General features: G+C 38.3%; 1 protein-coding gene and 1 long non-coding RNA gene across 2 annotated transcripts in view; one reads left to right on the forward strand and one right to left on the reverse strand.

Annotated features, from left to right (window-relative positions):
• UBR5 (ubiquitin protein ligase E3 component n-recognin 5) overlaps positions 1 to 18,846 on the forward strand; it is a 135,974-nt gene that overhangs the window by 104,281 nt on the left and 12,847 nt on the right. Inside the window, exons 35-50 of the mRNA XM_045896134.3 lie at positions 83 to 206; positions 802 to 913; positions 1,932 to 2,063; positions 2,672 to 2,929; positions 3,505 to 3,773; positions 3,931 to 4,142; positions 7,121 to 7,351; positions 7,814 to 7,887; positions 9,099 to 9,271; positions 9,369 to 9,482; positions 10,460 to 10,680; positions 11,983 to 12,103; positions 12,194 to 12,292; positions 15,309 to 15,552; positions 17,232 to 17,343; positions 17,922 to 18,066. Coding sequence (XP_045752090.1) covers positions 83 to 206; positions 802 to 913; positions 1,932 to 2,063; positions 2,672 to 2,929; positions 3,505 to 3,773; positions 3,931 to 4,142; positions 7,121 to 7,351; positions 7,814 to 7,887; positions 9,099 to 9,271; positions 9,369 to 9,482; positions 10,460 to 10,680; positions 11,983 to 12,103; positions 12,194 to 12,292; positions 15,309 to 15,552; positions 17,232 to 17,343; positions 17,922 to 18,066 — 2,641 coding nt within the window. The remainder of the gene's footprint in view (positions 1 to 82; positions 207 to 801; positions 914 to 1,931; positions 2,064 to 2,671; positions 2,930 to 3,504; positions 3,774 to 3,930; positions 4,143 to 7,120; positions 7,352 to 7,813; positions 7,888 to 9,098; positions 9,272 to 9,368; positions 9,483 to 10,459; positions 10,681 to 11,982; positions 12,104 to 12,193; positions 12,293 to 15,308; positions 15,553 to 17,231; positions 17,344 to 17,921; positions 18,067 to 18,846) is intronic.
• The window catches only part of LOC135364082 (uncharacterized), a 70,078-nt gene continuing 59,114 nt past the window's right edge, over positions 7,883 to 18,846 (reverse strand). The window contains exon 3 of the long non-coding RNA XR_010410567.1: positions 7,883 to 8,768. This is a non-coding gene — a long non-coding RNA (uncharacterized LOC135364082). The remainder of the gene's footprint in view (positions 8,769 to 18,846) is intronic.

Consider the following 18,846-nt stretch of genomic DNA (forward strand, 5'->3'; position numbering starts at 1 on the left):
AGTGACACTGAGAAACGTAAAAAGCGTGCTGTGTGGCAGAGGCGTGCCAGCAGCGCCCTCGGAAGCTCCTGTTTCTCCGCAGCTCCAGTCAGTCCCAGTCTTCCTACATCATCCGGAACCCCCAGCAGAGGCGCATCAGCCAGTCGCAGCCTGTTCGCGGCAGAGATGAGGAACAGGATGACATTGTTTCAGCGGACGTGGAGGAGGTGGTTGTAATTGTCTTCACTGTGGTAGACAAGAGGCTCTTATGGGAGGGGAGGAGTTTTAGGAATAGTAGCTTACTACCATTATATATATTTGCTTCCAGGTTTTAGACTTTTGTTACATGTTGTCATTTATGGTTATACCTGTTAAAAATACTTTTAATAATCCTCGATTTAGTGGATAATACAAAATTGAAACATAAGCTTGTTTTTACTTAGGGTTAATAGAGAAGATATCCTCAATGTTAAAAAAAAAAGTTTTAGTAGTTCTGGGCAATGTATTTGAAGGCAGAGAGGATACTGCATCTTCATTAGGTAAATTTTATAACTGGAAGTTTAAAAAACTTAGTCTCTACACAATTGTTACACTTCTCATTTTAAGGTTCTGTATATGGATAATAATTACAAACTTTAAGATAGGTTGATATAATTTTTGATAGCACGTTGTCACTAGCCAATGATTCAGACTCCTTAGTGTTAAAATTCTCTGTAGTTAGGGATCTTTGTATTGTAGTTACTAGTTGCTGTGGAGGAATTCTGGTAGAGATACGGGTTTATTATGTACTTTGATTGTCTACAAATAAGATTCTGGATTTAGGTTGAGGTGGTGGAGGGTGTGGCTGGAGAAGAGGATCATCATGATGAACAGGAAGAACATGGGGAAGAAAATGCTGAGGCAGAGGGACAACATGATGAGCATGATGAAGACGGTATGCAGGTTATTTGAGAAATTATTCAGTATGAATAAACCAGGTACCTTTAAGGATATTAATATAAGACAGAGAAAAGCCCCATTTGATGTATAGTGAACATAATGTGCAGCAGGTTTTCGGCCTCGGGATTCTGTGGCATCTGTTTCAAAATTTTAGGAAGCAGCTGTACACATCCACACATACAAATATACACGTATATGCTTATATATATTTATACATATAAAATAATTTATCTTCTTCCTCCTTTACCTTTTGGTTTTGACATAAAGGTTTTTGGTTTTTTCTTTGCCTGAAAGCCTTTTTAGAAGGTAAAATAATCATAACCACATTAGGAAACATTTACAAATTAGAGAAAAGGAAAAAAAAAATGACCCATAATCCCACGTAGATGCTAATAGTTTATAGTTTTACTTTCAGTCCTCCCCTGTGTTGCCCCCTTCCCATGCATGTCTTAGATATTATATGTGTAATTTTTGTGCCTTTTTTCACTAACAATAATCATCTTGGCCTTTTTGCTACATAGTCATCATAACTGTTCTTCCTAGTAGCCAACAGATAGACTTTGGGGGTCAGCTTTATTGAGGTATAATTGACATACAATAAACTGCACGTATTTAAAATTTACCATTTTATATGTTTTGACATGTATATACTGTGAAATTCTAGATAAATCTTTTTAGCTTTCTTCCTCTTTTAGAATCCTTGTATGTAAAACAGATGAAAATAGGGCAGTGGACCTAGCCCAGAGCTCTGCCCACTGGTGGAGGTTCTGCTGCCCAACCCTTTTTACCTCAGGCTGTGCAGAACGGATTTTGAATTGGAGTATAATAGTCTACTGAGTGCCATAATGTGCCTAGTCATTTTTCTCCTACCAAGCAGGCAGTTATGCTTATTGTAGTAGTAATCCCTCCTTTCTGCCCTCCCGTTGCCTTACGATATTCTGGCTTATTGCACCCTTTGTTCCACAATGAGTTTGTACTTTTTCCCCCCCTTCTTATTTAAATATATTTTCTAGGGAGTGACATGGAGCTAGACTTGTTAGCAGCAGCTGAAACAGAAAGTGACAGTGAAAGTAACCATAGCAACCAGGATAATGCTAGTGGGCGTAGAAGTGTTGTCACTGCAGCAACTGCCGGCTCAGAAGCAGGTACGTTACCTTACTCGGATCCAGCTTTCTTGCTTATGCTAAGGCTAAGTGTATATTCAGCACGAATTGGTTAAACTGTACTCCTTATGATTTGCACAAGGGTGCCTAAGTCTTTTTTTGGAACTTAATCCTTTTTCCCTGTGGATGTTAGTGAGGAAGATATTTTATTTAATTTATTTTTTTAAGATTTTATTTATTTGCAAGAGACACAATGAGAGACAGAGAGCATGAGAGGGAGGAGGGTCAGAGGGAGAAGCAGACTCCCCGCTGAGCAGGGAGCCCGATGCGGGACTCGATCCCGGGACTCCAGGATCATGACCTGAGCCGAAGGCAGTCGCTTAACCAACTGAGCCACCCAGGCGCCCCGTGAGGAAGATATTTTAATGACTTTTTTTCTTTTCTGATTTTTAAATAATGGATAAATTTTAAGGTTCATTCAGAAGAGTTGTTTTGTAATTAAACTATTTTAATGATGGGTTTTGTGGACTACTGACTATAGCCTGGCATTCTGTTTAATACGTGTTTATTTTCCTGAATGAGGGAGTACACTGTAGCTTTAAATATCAACAAACTGACAGTGGTTTCGGTTTTAAAAACAAAAAATTTAGGTGCGAGCAGTGTTCCTGCCTTCTTTTCTGAAGATGATTCACAATCAAATGACTCAAGTGATTCTGATAGCAGCAGTAGTCAGAGTGACGACATAGAACAGGAGACCTTTATGCTTGACGAGCCATTGGAGAGAACCACGAACAGCTCCCATGCCAATGGTGCTGCGCAAGCTCCCCGGTCCATGCAGTGGGCCGTCCGCAACACCCAGCATCAGCGGGCAGCCAGCACGGCCCCGTCCAGCACGTCCACGCCAGCAGGCGAGTCTGAAAGCTTTGTATTCTTAGAAGACGTAAATAGGTTTTTAAAACGATGTATGTTCATCTAGACCGGTTAAGTAGTTTCATAATAGTTCTTCAAGGTTTTGCTGGGTTCAAATACAAAAAATATTTACATAGGCTTATATCGCGGTTTCTCGGTCTCTGTACGATTGCTGCTTTGGGCTGAATAATCCTTTGTTTGTGATTGTGCTACAGTGGATGTTTAGCAGCATCCTTGACCTCTATGTACCAGATGCCGGTAGCAGCGCCGCGGCCCCCCCCCCCCCCCCCCCCCCCCGTGACAACCCAGAATGTCTGTAGACATTGTCAAATGTCCCCTCTTTGGGGCGGGGGCAATAGCAAAGTTGCCTCTGGTTGAGAACATTATAGTAATTCTTGTCCCCCTCCCCTCATCATCGCCCTCCCTAATGTGGTGTGGTTTAAGAAAAAGTTTTCTGTTCAGTTGCCCCATTTGCCGGTGCAGTTGATCTTTGAGCTCATTTAAAGACACACAGTGCTCGAGAAACACAATTCGCATCTGACGACTTGTTGTGGTTGTCCTTTGTTCTTTACAGCCAGCTCAGCGGGGTTGATTTATATCGATCCTTCAAATCTGCGCCGGAGCGGTACCATCAGCACGAGTGCTGCCGCGGCGGCCGCGGCTCTGGAAGCTAGCAACGCCAGCAGCTACCTAACATCTGCAAGCAGTTTGGCCAGGGCTTACAGCATTGTTATCAGGCAGATCTCGGACCTCATGGGCCTTATTCCTAAGTATAATCACCTAGTGTACTCTCAGATTCCAGCAGCTGTGAAATTGACTTACCAAGATGCAGTAAACTTACAGGTATGGAAACATTGACAAGCTACTCATTCAAATAAATTTATGAGAATTCCAGTATATGGGAATTAACGTTACACATATTTAAATGTTTACATACTACTTCTACATCAAATTTAACTTTATTTGGATAGTTTTAACTATTTTAGTTTGGTCTTCATAGAACTATGTAGAAGAAAAGCTTATTCCCACTTGGAACTGGATGGTCAGTATTATGGATTCTACTGAGGCTCAATTACGTTATGGTTCTGCATTAGCATCTGCTGGTGATCCGGGACATCCAAATCATCCTCTTCACGCTTCTCAGAATTCAGCTCGAAGAGAGAGGATGACTGCACGAGAAGAGGCTAGTTTGCGAACCCTGGAAGGCAGACGGTATGAAATTCTTCACGTAGGCTTGTATGTTCAGACAGAACCCTTAGGTCCTAGAACGTTAGAGCTTTTTGATTGCTGCTACATAAGACCTCACTCTGTTTTGAAGGATGGAGGTACCTTGTGTTACTTCTTTTTAAGTTACTGTGTAGTTGAAGCAAAATAAGTTAGTTATAATCCAAGCTATTTTTTAAAAATTCATTCGTATTGCAGGAATCTGATGCTAAATACTTCTCATATTTGAAGTAGTTGATCTCCATCCTTGTGTCCTTATCCCCCAGGCTTCCCCGCCTCGCCCTTGAAAGGCCTGTATTCATGGGAAGACTTATTTTGACCGTGGTTGAACATGAATGCACGTTGTACTTGGGGAGAGGAGAGTGTGTGCAGTTACCGAAGCTGCTCTTTGATTCCCTCAAATCAAATTTCGTTTTCTACATCTCCCAGTCTGTTGAATCGTACTTAAAGTATATTTCTTTACGTGTTTTTTTTTTTTTTTTTTTAAGATTTTACTTATTTTAGATAGTGTGAGCACATGCGAGAGAGTGAGTGGGGCGCAGAGGGAGAGAAACTTCAAGCAGACTCCCTGTTGAGCACGGAGTCTGACACAGGGCTCGATCTCATGACCCAGAGATCATGACCTGAGCCAAAAATCACGAGTCAGACGTTTAGCTGACTGAGCCACCCAGGCGCCCCTGTATTTGTTTTCTTTCTGTTCAGTTATAAAATGACCTTTTTGAGGACTAGGAATTAGCCCCAAATTGTACACTAGAGCAGTGAGGCAGTGCCACACAGTGAAAGTGCCCCATACCTGAAGTCACAGTCCTAGGATCTGGTTCTAGTTTGGGCTCAGTGAAACAACCTTGCTACTTTGGGAGGAAGACAAGGGGCTTGGGAGACTGCTTAGGAACCTTAACAAGATTATGGTTGGAGTCCACCATTGAAAAGTAATAGTTATGTAAGGAGGGTAAGTGAAGGCCAGGAAGGTAGAGAGAGAGAAGCACTGAAATCATATAAACAGAATTGAGGGCTTTGTTGAAGGATGGAGCAGGAGGAGGCAGAATTTACACCTAGACTTTGATTTTGAATAAACTAATAGGAAACTTAAGAGAAAAATCTAGAGCAGTATAGAATGGACATACGTGCTTTTGAAAATACTGAGAACTGGGAGAGGATTTGGTGGAAATGTCTAGGATACAAAATTGAATGCTTGGCAGAGAGATCTGGACTTGGGAGGCCTCTGCCTGCTTGTCCTGGGAAGCCTGCTCTACAAAAAGACACATTGTCTTTGTTAGGCTTAGTCACTCCCTGCTGAAGTACAGCATTCTGATGATAGATCTAGATTGGTTACAGGGTTCTCCCCGTATCTCACTGTAGCTCTCACTCTAATAGAATAGCCTTATTGAGATATAATTCACATACTGTACAATTCACCCATATTAAGTGTACAGTTCCATACTTTTGAGTATATTCAGAGCTATGCAACCATCATCACAATTAATTTTGGAATATTTTTATCATTCCATGAGAATATCTGTTAGTCACGTTCCATTTTCCTCTACCTTCCCACCCTAAGCACCCACTGATCTACACCCTTTCTCTGTAGTTTTGCCTATTCTGGACATTACATACAGATGGAACCATACAATATGTGGTATTCTGTGCCTGGCTTCTTTTACCTAGCATAATTTTTCTAAGGTTCATCCAGGTTTAGCATTATCAATCAATACATTACTTCCTAGTAATACTTCTTTGTATGGATGTGCCACATTTTTTTTTTATCCATTCATAAGTTGGGTTTTTCAACCTTTTTGGCTCTTGCGAATAATGCAGCTGTTAATATTTGTGTACAGGTTTTTGTATAGACGTGGGTAAATACCTAACTGTGGAATTGCTAGATCATATGGTAATTCTCTCTCTTAACCTTTTGAGGGAACTGCCAGACTTTTCCAGAGTGGCTGCACTATTTTACATTCCCAGTAGCAGTGGATGAGGCTTCTAATTTCTCTACGTCCTTGCTAACTCTTGTTATTAACTTTTTTATTGTAGCCATCCTAGTGGATGTGAAGTGGTATCTCATTGTGGTTTCGATTTGCGTTCCCCTAATGGCTAAATGATGAGAGCATTGTGTCATGGGCTTATTGGTCATTTGTGTATCTTTGGGGAAATGTCTGTTTGCCCATTTTTTAACTGTCTTGTCTTTTTGTTACTGAGCTGTATGAGTTACTTACATTTTCTGAATATAAGTTCCTTAATCAGATACAAGACTTGCAGAAATTTTGTCCCATCCTGTGTGTGTTTTCTTTTCTTTTTTTTTTTTTTTTTTGATGGTGTCCTTTGAAGGACATAAGTTTTTAATTTGATAAAGTCTAATGCTGTGTGTGTTTTCTTGTTGCTTGTGTTTTGGTGTCATGTTAGGCAGTAGTTCTCAGCGTGTGATTCCCCAGAATAGCAGCGACAGCATCACCTAGGAACTTGTTAGAAATAGAAAATTGGGGGCCCTACCCCAGACCTACTAAAACTTAGGGAGATGGGGCCACAGTCTGTCTCAACAAGGCCTCCAGGAGATTTTGCTAAGACACTGAAGTTTGAGAACCATTGTCTTGAGGGAAGAAGTTCCTTTTCCCATTCCAAAGGACCCTGGAAATCCTTTCCCAAATAAAAAGCACAGGATAGCGGGGTGCCTGAGTGGCTCAGTCAGCTAAGTGCTCTTAATTTTGGTTCACGTCATGATCTCTGGGTCATGAGAGTCCCGCATTGGGCTCTGAGCTCAGCAGGGGGTCTGCTTGGATTCTCTCTCTCCCTCTGCTCACCAGCCCCCACCCCCCAAATAAATAAATCTTAAAAAGTACAGGACCACACAGGGTTAATGAGTTTTGACTTATGGATACTCTCAGTTCCTAATTTTGCATATTTATGATAGTGCTAAGTTTCATATTTGTATCCTTTTAAAAAAGCATTTTCATTTCTTTTTCTTCCTACAGACGTGCCACATTGCTTAGCGCCCGTCAAGGAATGATGTCTGCCCGAGGGGACTTCCTAAATTACGCTCTGTCTTTAATGCGGTCTCATAATGATGAGCATTCTGATGTTCTTCCAGTTTTGGATGTTTGCTCACTGAAGCATGTGGCGTATGTTTTTCAAGCCCTTATATATTGGATTAAAGCAATGAATCAGCAGACAACGTTGGATACACCTCAACTGGAACGCAAAAGGTATCCATACTTGCCATGAGGTTGGTTTAGGAAATACTTAATTGCTCAGTATGGTCTCTATTAGTATATTGTCCGATTTTTGGAGCGAGGAGAAGAGCGTTGCAAAAGAGAAATAGTACAGGAACATTTCATGTGGGAAAGAGGGCTTGAGTCTCCATAGCTACTAACTGAAAACAGGAAACCTGAGAATCCAATTAAGTTTGATGTTTGATGTAGTTTGTCATGTTTTCTATTAGAGTTTGTGTAAGTACTCACTATTTCTTAATATGATTATCCTTTTGCTTCTTTCGAGCCTGTTTTGTAATTGTAGTACATTTGGCCTGGTCACTCTACCATTCCCAGAGTCTAAAACTTGATCACAATGTTTGCAATTGCCTCAATACTTAATTGACTTTTTCACTTACAGTTCCCATCACCTTTGTTCCATACTTCATGTAAAATGACTCACTTGTCTTTTTAAAGGACACGAGAACTCTTGGAACTGGGTATTGATAATGAAGATTCAGAACATGAAAATGATGATGACACCAATCAAAGTTAGTGTACAGAAAATCTGCTAATCTACTTCAAGAAATGGCTGCCTCAGTATTTCCCCTTCAAGCTTTTTAACTTCATTATTTTCTGTCTGGGTGGGAATTTCTCTTTTCTTCTCTATGTCCCATTTCTTGCATTTTCTGTCCATTTTTCCTTATATATCCTTGAGTTATTTGCTTCATAAATAAGGATGAATTAAAGAAATGTTATAAACTTTTTAACAGTCGGTATTTTTTCTCTTTTATCTTTGTATCCTTTGGTTTTAGTTTTATGTTTACCTTTATTTTTAAGTGTGTAAGTACAACATCTTTAAAAAGTCTTAGCAGAACCTTTATTAATGCTAATGCAAAATTGGTTTAGTCAAGAAAATGAGAAATACCAATTATAACTCCCAAATATCAAAACTCTTAAGAGTTAATGCAATAAAAAGAAAATATTCCAAACTCAAGAAATTTTGGGATCTTCTGCAGTCTCTACTTTGTAGTTTTTAGCTATTATTTCAAGTGGAATTTAAAAATTTTTTTAAAGTGGGGCCAAAGAGCCTGTCCTCTTGCCTATTTCTTATGAACAGCTAGTACTTTTATTCAGCCCAGGGAAAGACAACTGACCTAATTGCTGCTGTTTGAAAACCCAGCCTTAGTCACTATTTTCACAGCTTACTGTACACTGCCCGAAGTTTTATTCCATTAAGGGGAGATGGTGTTCTTGTGCTTACTGTTGAGATGAATGAGATGTCCAGACATTTTTGTCTTGTAGAGAAAGCAGCACTTAAAAGTAAGCAAATGCTCAGATCTCAGCTCCTGACCATCTCCTCCTTATAGAGTCATCAGTGAGCCATGTCCTGAATATGCTTAGGAAGCCAGCTGTATTCAGGTCTGAATCCCTAAAGAGAGAAAGAGAAAGATATGGGAAATGTTTTGTCCAATACAAAAATGGAACAGTATTTGTTACTGCTAATACTTTTTTTTCCAAGCTTTTCTTGTTGTGTTAAAATACACAGAATTTACCACTGTAACCATTTTAAATTGCTAATATTTTGAATTATCACCTAAAATAGTATCAAAATTTTGGACAATAAACTTGTTTTTGGGTGACATTAAAATTTCATAAAGAGGTTATAGGAATTTTGGATTGAGCAGATTAAGATTCTTTTACCCTTCCCCAGTAACTAATATTTTCTAAAAAACAAACAACTTTATCTCTTTATGTTTAGGTGCTACTTTGAATGATAAGGATGATGACTCTCTTCCTGCAGAAACTGGTCAAAACCATCCATTTTTCCGACGCTCAGACTCCATGACGTTCCTTGGATGTATACCCCCAAATCCATTTGAAGTGCCTCTGGCTGAAGCCATCCCCTTGGCTGATCAGCCACATCTGTTGCAGGTGATTTAGATAAACTAGTTTACAAGGTTTCTTTTTAAGTGACTTCATTTTTTTTTAAGTGTTCAGTGTAACTAGAATATTTCTGTTAAAATTCCAGCCAAACGCTAGAAAGGAGGATCTTTTTGGCCGTCCAAGTCAGGGTCTTTATTCTTCATCTGCCAGTAGTGGGAAATGCCTAATGGAGGTTACAGTGGATAGAAATTGCCTTGAGGTAAGATAGTAAAAATCTTCACAATATAATATCTGTGAATGAGAACTTGTCCCAGTATCTAGAGTTTTAGAAATGCATTAATCCAGAATATTGTATTGCCTCAAATAATGGAAGTATCAGAAATTCCTGCCTTGTGACATAATTCCATATAATTTCATAATTCCATCAGTGTCAACTAACCTGCTTTGAGACAAACTTGTTTTATGTCAGGTGACTTCATCTATGAAATGAGAGTTTCATTATGTGTTTTGCCTATTTCACAGAGTTGAATGTTGTAATGTTTCTGGAAATTAAATCTTTATATGTGTAATGCATATATACCTATCATATATATATGAGCATATATAGTATTGGCTTAACTTTTTTTTTTGACTGTAGAATGTGAATAATAAGGTAGAATTATCCAACAAGTCATTATTAATATTATCTACTAGGCACAGTCTCAATCTTTATAAGCACGTTGAGTAGAAAGCATTTTTTGTCCTGATTTTATGGGTAAAAAGTTGAGGCTTGCAGAGATTACATAAATTTCTTGTGGGAATGTCTGTTTGTTATACAACTAGTTAAGTAGTAGATCTAGAATTTAGATAAAAGTCTGATGTGAGAGCCTAAAATTATATAGTCCGTACTGTTCCTCCAATGAAAACGTAATAAACACGTTTAAGAGCAGAATTTGCTTTATTATCTAAGTGATAAAAAAGAATGCAATCTTTGAAATATTGAGAATAACATAGGACATTATAGTAGCCACAGATATTATAAAGAATCCTTTAAAAGTTCTCTGAGGCTGCTGTGGTAAATGCACATTGGTGCAGTTTCATTGGTAGTCAGCAAGGGAAACAGGCTGCATCTTTGTAGTTGAAGTGCTAGAAAGGAATTACAAAACTTCCGTGATTTCTGTGGAATATTAGGAAGTTGAAAAGGAAATCTAGTCAGTTTTTTTTTAATGTATAACTTTTATGTGTAAAAATTCATAGGTTCTCCCAACTAAAATGTCTTATGCTGCCAATTTAAAAAATGTAATGAACATGCAAAATCGACAAAAAAAGGAAGGGGAAGAACAGAATGTGGTGCCAGAAGAAGCTGAAAGTTCAAAACCAGGACCATCTGCTCATGATCTTGCTGCACAGTTGAAAAGCAGTTTACTAGCAGAAATAGGACTGACTGAAAGTGAAGGGCCACCTCTTACATCTTTCAGGTATTTGCTAAGTGGAGATAGTTTTTCTGTTGCATTACTTTATGGGTATTATAATTCTAAGAATTTTTATTTAGGAATTTTATTATTTTATTTCATATGTATGTAAATAATAGAATTAAATGTTTGAGTTTTCTGGATTTTGGGGTGACTATATAGTCATTGATTGGCTTTCTGATTTTTCTCCTTACTTTATTGAGGAAATTCTAGGCCTCTGTTTTTTAATGTTCAGTACTGAGTTAAGTTTGTCCATGTCAGGTTGCCAATTATAGACGTGTTACCAGCAGCTCAGCAAAGGAAAACATGTGAATAACTAGAAAGAGCTTTCTAGACTTGTGACTCTCACACTTGCTTGGGCTCCTTTGGCAGGTTCACAGTTGATTATTATAAGAAAGAGGTAGGTTCTTTGCTTTCCCAGTAAAAATTTGCTAGGGTACACTGTGGCTCAGTATGGCTAATCATCAAATGATTTGTTGAGTACAAATGGTTTACAGAATGTCAGACAATTATTTTTGCTTAGGAAACTACATTTTATATACATAGTCCAACGACCATAAAAGGCAAGGAAGAATTGTGGACTGGGGGGGCCCAAGCTTTTCAGAGACAATATGGCTTGAGCTGAGATGGTTAGAATGTGTAGAAGCGAACATTGAAGGAGAGAAGAATTGGAGGTAGAGAGACAAGTTAGAAAGCTGTTAACTAGTCCAGGCTAGTGGTAAAAAGGGGCTGAAGTAGAATATTGCCTTTGGGTATTGATAGGAAATTATGGAAAGAGAGAAACTCATGAAGGACTTAATCACTCTGGAGGAACAGGGGAAAGAGACATTAAAATTTGTTTCAGGTTTGTGCAATAGGGAAATAGATGGTACTACTGAAAGAAAGCAAGAGGCAGCGTCATTGAAGTGAAGAAGCCGTATTCAGTTTTCCTATGTTGAATTGGACTTGTGTGTCACTGACGTGGATATATTTAACACAGTGGAAATTCTGGTCTGTTGTGAAAATTTGAACTGGAGAGGGATCTAGGAGTCACCCAAATGGAGAGGGATGATGGACTTTAAGGAGAAGAGGTAAAAATGAAGATGAAGGTAGGCAGCGAGGAGATGTATCCTTATATAAAGGACAGAAGGAATGATGGAATAAAAATGAGAAGTTCTATGAGGAATGAGTAGTTCTAGAAAAATTCTGTTAGAGAGGATGTGGTTTGAAGTACTTCAGAACCAAGAAAATTACTGTCATTGACCAAAAATCAGGGAATTTTTATAGTTGGCGAAATTACTTCCCACTCTCCCCTTAAATCTCTTGCAGGCCACAGTGTAGCTTCATGGGAATGGTTATTTCCCACGATATGCTGTTAGGACGTTGGCGCCTTTCTTTGGAACTATTTGGCAGGGTGTTCATGGAAGATGTTGGAGCAGAACCTGGATCAGTATGTATTTTGAGCACTTTTAATTCTGTTCTGCCTGATAAGAACTTATGTCAGAGAATAATTCTGTCATGGATTTTTTTTTTTTTAAAGATCCTAACTGAATTGGGTGGTTTTGAGGTAAAAGAATCAAAATTCCGTAGAGAAATGGAAAAACTGAGGAACCAGCAGTCAAGAGATTTATCACTAGAGGTAAAGGTATTTAGATTTTCTTATACTATACATATAGTGTGCCATTTATATTAAGTTTAAAAACAAAAAATAGGGGCGCCTGGGTGGCTCAGTTGGTTAAGCGACTGCTTTCGGCTCGGGTCATGATCCCGGAGTCCCGGGATCGAGTCCCACATCGGGCTCCCTGCTCGGCGGGGAGTCTGCTTCTCCCTCTAACCCTACCCCCTCTTGCGCTCTCTCTCACTCTCTCTCTCTCTAATAAATAAATTTAAAAAATCTTTAAAAAAACAAAAAATATCAGTCTTGTTAAGGGATGTTTTGAGTTAACTAAAACTTTTATAATTAGAGTAGTGGTTATCTCTGGCAATAGGTTTCCTAACATCTTCTCATGATCAGTGAATATTTTCAGTTTTGTTTTTTTTTTAACAGTTTTGATGTCCTTTATTCCATTAGGGTTATTATATTCCATTGATGCTCAGATCGTCTCTTTGGCTAGTGGGAGTCCTGAGTCCTCTTTGGCTCCTCGGTCCTTTTGACAGGACTCCCAACAATCTTTGATAACTTCTTTACTTTTTGGTATGTCTCATCTTGTATATTTCCTGTCACAGACCTTAAATCAACGATTTCTTCAAGAAGCCTTGGTTCCTTTTAGAAAAGTATTTCAAGATTATAATCTGGGCTATAGGGTTGCTCCCTGCCTACTAGGTTGGTCATGGTTTCTAGGTCTTTTCAATGGATAGAACTAGGAAATTTTCCTTTAAAAAAAAAAAAGAGAAATTACATTGTAAGTGCATACTTGATATTTCCAATTCAAATTCGAGATTTAGGATCACATAATTGTTTTATTTCCACCTCTTAGTCTTTATCTCCTTTCTTCCAAACCAAAAATCCAACTTCCCAACACCACTAAGAAAATTACTCCTTTGCTTTTATCTTACAGCATATACATGGCAGTTTTAGAGTTACAACATCCACACGACCACCCAAAACAATGATCGAAAATAGCTTAAGATTTACTTGCAGTTTTTTGCCCTTAGAACTTATCCAATTAGAGATATAGTCAGATTGCTTCAAGTCACTTGAAATAATTTTTCTTTGTGTGGTTTTGCTACTAATGTAAAATATCTATAATAGTGCAAGGCCAACTCTACAGAAGAAGTTATATTTAGGGAAGTCTAGTTTCTATTTCTGTCTCTTTTACCATGCCCCCACTTCTCCCCTTCAGGTTTTTTTTTTTTTTTAAATTGTCTTCCCTCCTTTAAAAAAAAAGTAATCATGCATGTGTGTATATGTATTCATTAGCCATCTCTCTCCCCTACTCCTGACCCCGAGTGTGTTATGCATTTTACTCCATCTTGCTTTTCCTAGTTAACAGTATGTCCTAGAGGTAAAGCCATTGCTGCATAGAGCAGGGTTCTGCCTTCCTTTTACAGCTGTTTTGTCTTAGTACTGCATTTTATGGTTGTATCACAGTTTTGTTTTTGTGTGGGTTTTTTTTTGTTGTTGTTAAACATTTATTTGAGAGAGAGAGAGACAGAGATAGTGACAGAGAGCACAGGTGGGGAGGAGAGGGAGAAGCAGGCTCCCCGCTGAGCAGGGCACCCGACGCAGTGCTTGATCCTAGGACCCTGGGATCATGACCTGAGCCGAATGCACACTTGACTGACTGAGCCACCGAGGCGCCCCACCAATCTCCTGTTGATAGATATTTGGGTTTATTTCTAATCTTTTGCTGTTACAAATAGTGGTGTGTGTTTTTTTGGGCTAATGTGTGTATCTTTGAGATAGATTCTTAGACATAGAACCTAGACATGGGTCAAAGAGCATATGCATACGTAATTTTGGCAAATACTTCTGCATGATGATTATGTATTTTTGCACTTGCAACATTAATCTGAGATGCCTCTATAGTCCTGCCAGCAGTTTGTCAAATGTTTAGATTTTTGCCAATGTGATAGGTAAGAAATGGCATCTTGTGTAGTTTTAATTTGCATTTCTCTTATTATGAGCAAAGTTAAACATCGTTTCATATATTTAAGTATTTTACTTTTTTCTGTGAACCGTTTGGTATATATATCTTGCCCATTTTTTTCTATTAAGCTTTTTCCCCAATTTTTTAGATTTTTTAGAAGCACATTATCTTACAGCACTATGTATACTATTCATAAATATATATCTTTGTAACAGAACACACTCACCATTTTCCCAGCTTATCATTTTTCTTTTACTTTGCTTGTGGTTTTCTGTCACCAAAGGAATATCCTGTGTTTTCTAGTATTTGCTAGCAGTTTTTTTGGTTTGTGTTTGTTTGGTTTTAAAACACCCTTGATTTACTTGGAATTACCCTGGTATATTCCAAAATTGAACAAATTGCTGTTTTCCAATAGGCTTATTAAGAAAATATTAGATTGGGCGCCTGGGTGGCTCAGTTAGTTAAGCGACTGCCTTTGGCTCAGGTCGTGATCCTGGAGTCCCTGGATCGAGTCCCGCGTTGGGCTCCCTGCTCAGCGGGGAGTCTGCTTCTCCCTCTGACCCTCCCCCGTCTCATGTGCTCTCTCTCATTCTCTCTCTCTCAAATAAATAAAATCTTTAAAAAAAAGAGAGAGAAGAAAATATTAGATTGAGTTAAATTCCATTATCCTGATTTAAGCAAGACATTTTTATATGCTTTAGAATGTTTTTTATTTGGGGCCGGGAGTGGTAACTGGGTGGCTCAGTCGATGAAGCGTCCAAATCTTGATTTTGGCTCAGGTCATGATCTTAGGGTCGTGATATTGAGCCCAGTGCAGAGCCTGCTTGAAATTTTTCTCTCTCCCTCTCCCTCTGTGCCCACCCACACCTCCATGCTCACTTTCTGTCTCTCTCTCTCTGAAAAAAAAAAAAGTTTTTAATTTGGAATATATAAGCTCCCAGGAACCCAGATTACTTTGTAGTTAAACTCCTGAGAAACTAATATTACAGTTTCATATTTTATATAGAAAAATTTCAAAGTGGTTTCTAACACTGAACTTTACTACTTTTTGGTGCATTTTAATAGGTGGATCGGGATCGAGATCTTCTTATTCAGCAGACCATGAGGCAGCTTAACAATCACTTTGGTCGAAGATGTGCTACTACGCCAATGGCTGTACACAGAGTGAAAGTCACATTTAAGGACGAGCCAGGAGAGGGCAGTGGCGTCGCACGGAGTTTTTATACAGCCATTGCACAGGCATTTTTGTCAAATGAAAAACTGCCAAATTTAGATTGTATCCAAAATGCCAACAAAGGCACTCATACAAGTAAGTACTCTCCAGATAACAAGCATCATAAAAATCATGTGGATGGATGAAATTGGTAAAGGGGATTAAGAGGAGAAAAATTCTTGTTTCAATTCTTGTTTCATCAAAACGTTGTAATTACAGTTACAAGTATTTATAGTGGGAGGACTTTAGTGTACATTCACATTTTTATAGTTTTATTCTAGGTTAATGATTTGATCTTGTTTAAACTACTCTAATCAGCAGTTTAGCACTTGGCTCTTTTACTGACCCATTTATTTTCATAAATGTGACTGTAGTAGTGAGTTTCTCATCTCAGTTGTTACATGTTTGGGGAGTGGGAAGTTTTAAGCTCTACGGTAATAGAAAAATTCAGTGAGCACATTACAGTATTTCTACCACCCTTGTATTTAATTAGCACAGATACTTAAGAAAATACTATTCTCTAGAGCAGTGCTATTCAGAGTACAGTTTGCAGAGTTGCTACCGGTCCCCAGTGAGATAAGGAACTTGCAACCAAATATAGATTGGTTGACCGTATTATTAACCTCACTGTATAATTTAGCAAGACTTTGTTTTTTTGGTAATAAGATTTTCTGTTTAACATCCTGGCTCAAGCTCGACCTCCTTGAGGACCAGCACTTAAGGATTAGGATTCTTACCTAATTTTCAAATTAAAAAAAAAAAAAAAAAATCTGTGAAAATTACAAATGCCGGGGAGCCTGGGTGGCTCAGTTGGTTGGGCGACTGCCTTCGGCTCAGGTCATGGTTCTGGAGTCCCAGGATCGAGTCCCACATCGGGCTCCCTGCTCGGCAGGGAGTCTGCTTCCCCCTCTGACCCCCCCTCCCCCCTCCCCCCTCTCATGCTCTCTCTCTCTCATTCTCTCTCAAAATAAAATCTTAAAAAAAAAAAAAAAATCCAAATGCCTTAAGTAGCTTATAATTGGGGATTCATGTAAAGTGGGGGCAGAAACTGTCATATTGTAGGTGGATAATTCAGGGGGAGGGAATTACTAGGAAAATCCTGTATTTTATCTAGGCTGTAGTGATACTCTATTGGGGTTCTGTAAACTGCCACCATAGAGGCTGAATGAGCTCCAAGAAGGATTGAGGATGAAAAGATGGTGTAGAGTACTCCAGCCTTTCATCATTAGTTTACCATTTGACTTTCTGTAGTCTTAATAATAAAAAGAAATTGGCAAATGTGAATGAGTGAACCTGGGAAGTCATAACATTTCAGAAATAACTTTTCTGCACTCTCTTTAGGAAACCATACTTTGGCTTATTATGCTCAAGGTTTTGAAAATAAGAGCTAATGTCTTAGGTATTCTGTAATGCTTAATGCCCAAAACTAAGAATAAAGAAAATAGATAGGACTCTAATCACATAAGAAATCTTACACATAAGAAATCTTAGCATTATTTGTGGTGAAAATAGCAGCCCCAGTTGCTACGTATTATTTCACAATTGTGACATAATTCATTACTGAGTGAATATCTATTATGCCAGGTACATTCTGTACAATTACCCCAACCTTCAAAACCAGAGGGAGAATGGGAGAAAGGCACTGACACAAATGCTAAGAGAGATAACCTTCACCTGTCATGTTCTTCTATTTGTCTCAAGTCCTCACATCGACTTTCAAAGTTAAAGTAGTTGCATTTACATGTATCTAAAGTGTGTTTCATGTTTTCTTCCAGGTTTAATGCAGAGATTAAGGAACAGAGGAGAGAGGGATCGGGAAAGGGAGAGAGAAAGGGAAATGAGAAGGAGTAGTGGCTTGCGAGCAGGTTCTCGGAGAGATCGAGATAGGTGAGATCCTTTTGTATCTTACTGAATGCCACCTTTTTGAATGAAGCTGAAGGTAGGCCTGTAATGGGAGGGTCTCAATTATGGACTATTTTTTAGAAAAAGTTTTAATATTTGGGTAAATGAATAGTAACTGAACTGTTATTAAAATGTTCTGCTTTTAAAACCCTGGGGCAGTTAAAATTACATAACTTAGTATCATTCTTTCCCAAATTTGTCTTAAAATTTTAATTGTGGAAATTGTATTATATTTAAACCTCTTAATTTTTCTCCTGTTAGGGTGGGTGGCATTTTACTTTGGACTAAAATTTCCAGGAAATGTGGGTGGATTTTTGATTTCTGGTATTTTATGGTCCTGCTCCCTTAGAATCAAATTGAACTATGCATTGCAAATTTATAGATTTTTAAGTAACAACATCTAGAAAATCTTTATTTCCCAACCATCATCTATTAGGCATTCCACTGCCTTTCCCATAACTGGAGCTACCTATATGCTCTGGTTTTTCATCTTCTTTAGCAGTTGTGCTGATGTTTTTTGTAGACAAGGGAAATAAGTTACAATAGCTTTGTTCTTCTTACAGAGACTTTAGAAGACAGCTTTCCATTGATACTAGGCCCTTCAGACCAGCCTCTGAAGGGAATCCTAGTGATGATCCTGATCCTCTGCCAGCACATCGTCAGGCTCTTGGAGAGAGACTTTATCCCCGTGTACAAGCAATGCAGCCAGTATGTATGGTGCACTTAGCTTCCTCTTAACTGACTGTGCCATTTTTGTTTTTGAATTAAAGTTGGCATTGTAAAAATGTTAGCTACTGGCAGGTTATGTGGTTGAGGACTGTAGTAAAAAGGAAGCTTAAGAGGGAAAGCAGCAAAATTTGCTGGAGGGTAGCTTGAGAGGGAGGTTTGTTTTTTCTACCTATGCTAAGTTGTCATTCTACCTAATAAGTTCCTTGTGTGCTAAAGTAATTATCTGTGCATTTAATTTGTACAAATTGTTACTTTTTGAAGCAGACTTTTTAATCTGTTACCAAGTTGTAGCTAAAACATACTGCAAATAATGTACTTTATTGCTGTTAAGTGTTGCCAGAAGATTTTTATCTGTCAAAGGTTTCTTTCATACAGTATGAAACATATAAACTAGTTGTGTTTTTCCTTTATGTATGACTTACATACATACATGTGTTCTAGCAAGAGAAAATAAAACAAAACCAATTATAGTTCTTTCAGTAAATCTTTAGCCTTAATTATAGGCATCTTTCTTCTCCCTCTTTCGCTTCTTCTCTCCCTTTCTTTTCTTCTACCCTACATGAAAGAAATGTTTTGGCTCTCTGAAGGGGAAAATGGAAACTGAGTATTTGTATGTTTACTCATGGATAGCAAAAATCTTAAAAGGCTTGTCATACAAATTTTAAACTAGCTTTAATAAGACTACCAAAGTTCTCTAAAATGAAGCTTCCAGTTTAATAAAATACCTTACTAGGTCAGAAATTTTTTTGTTATCCAAGT

The sequence above is a fragment of the Mirounga angustirostris genome, unplaced genomic scaffold (genome assembly GCF_029215605.1).
Source record: "Mirounga angustirostris isolate CCGP_5_RB_7025 unplaced genomic scaffold, mMirAng1.0.hap1 SCAF_4, whole genome shotgun sequence".
Classification (NCBI taxonomy): domain Eukaryota; kingdom Metazoa; phylum Chordata; class Mammalia; order Carnivora; family Phocidae; genus Mirounga; species Mirounga angustirostris.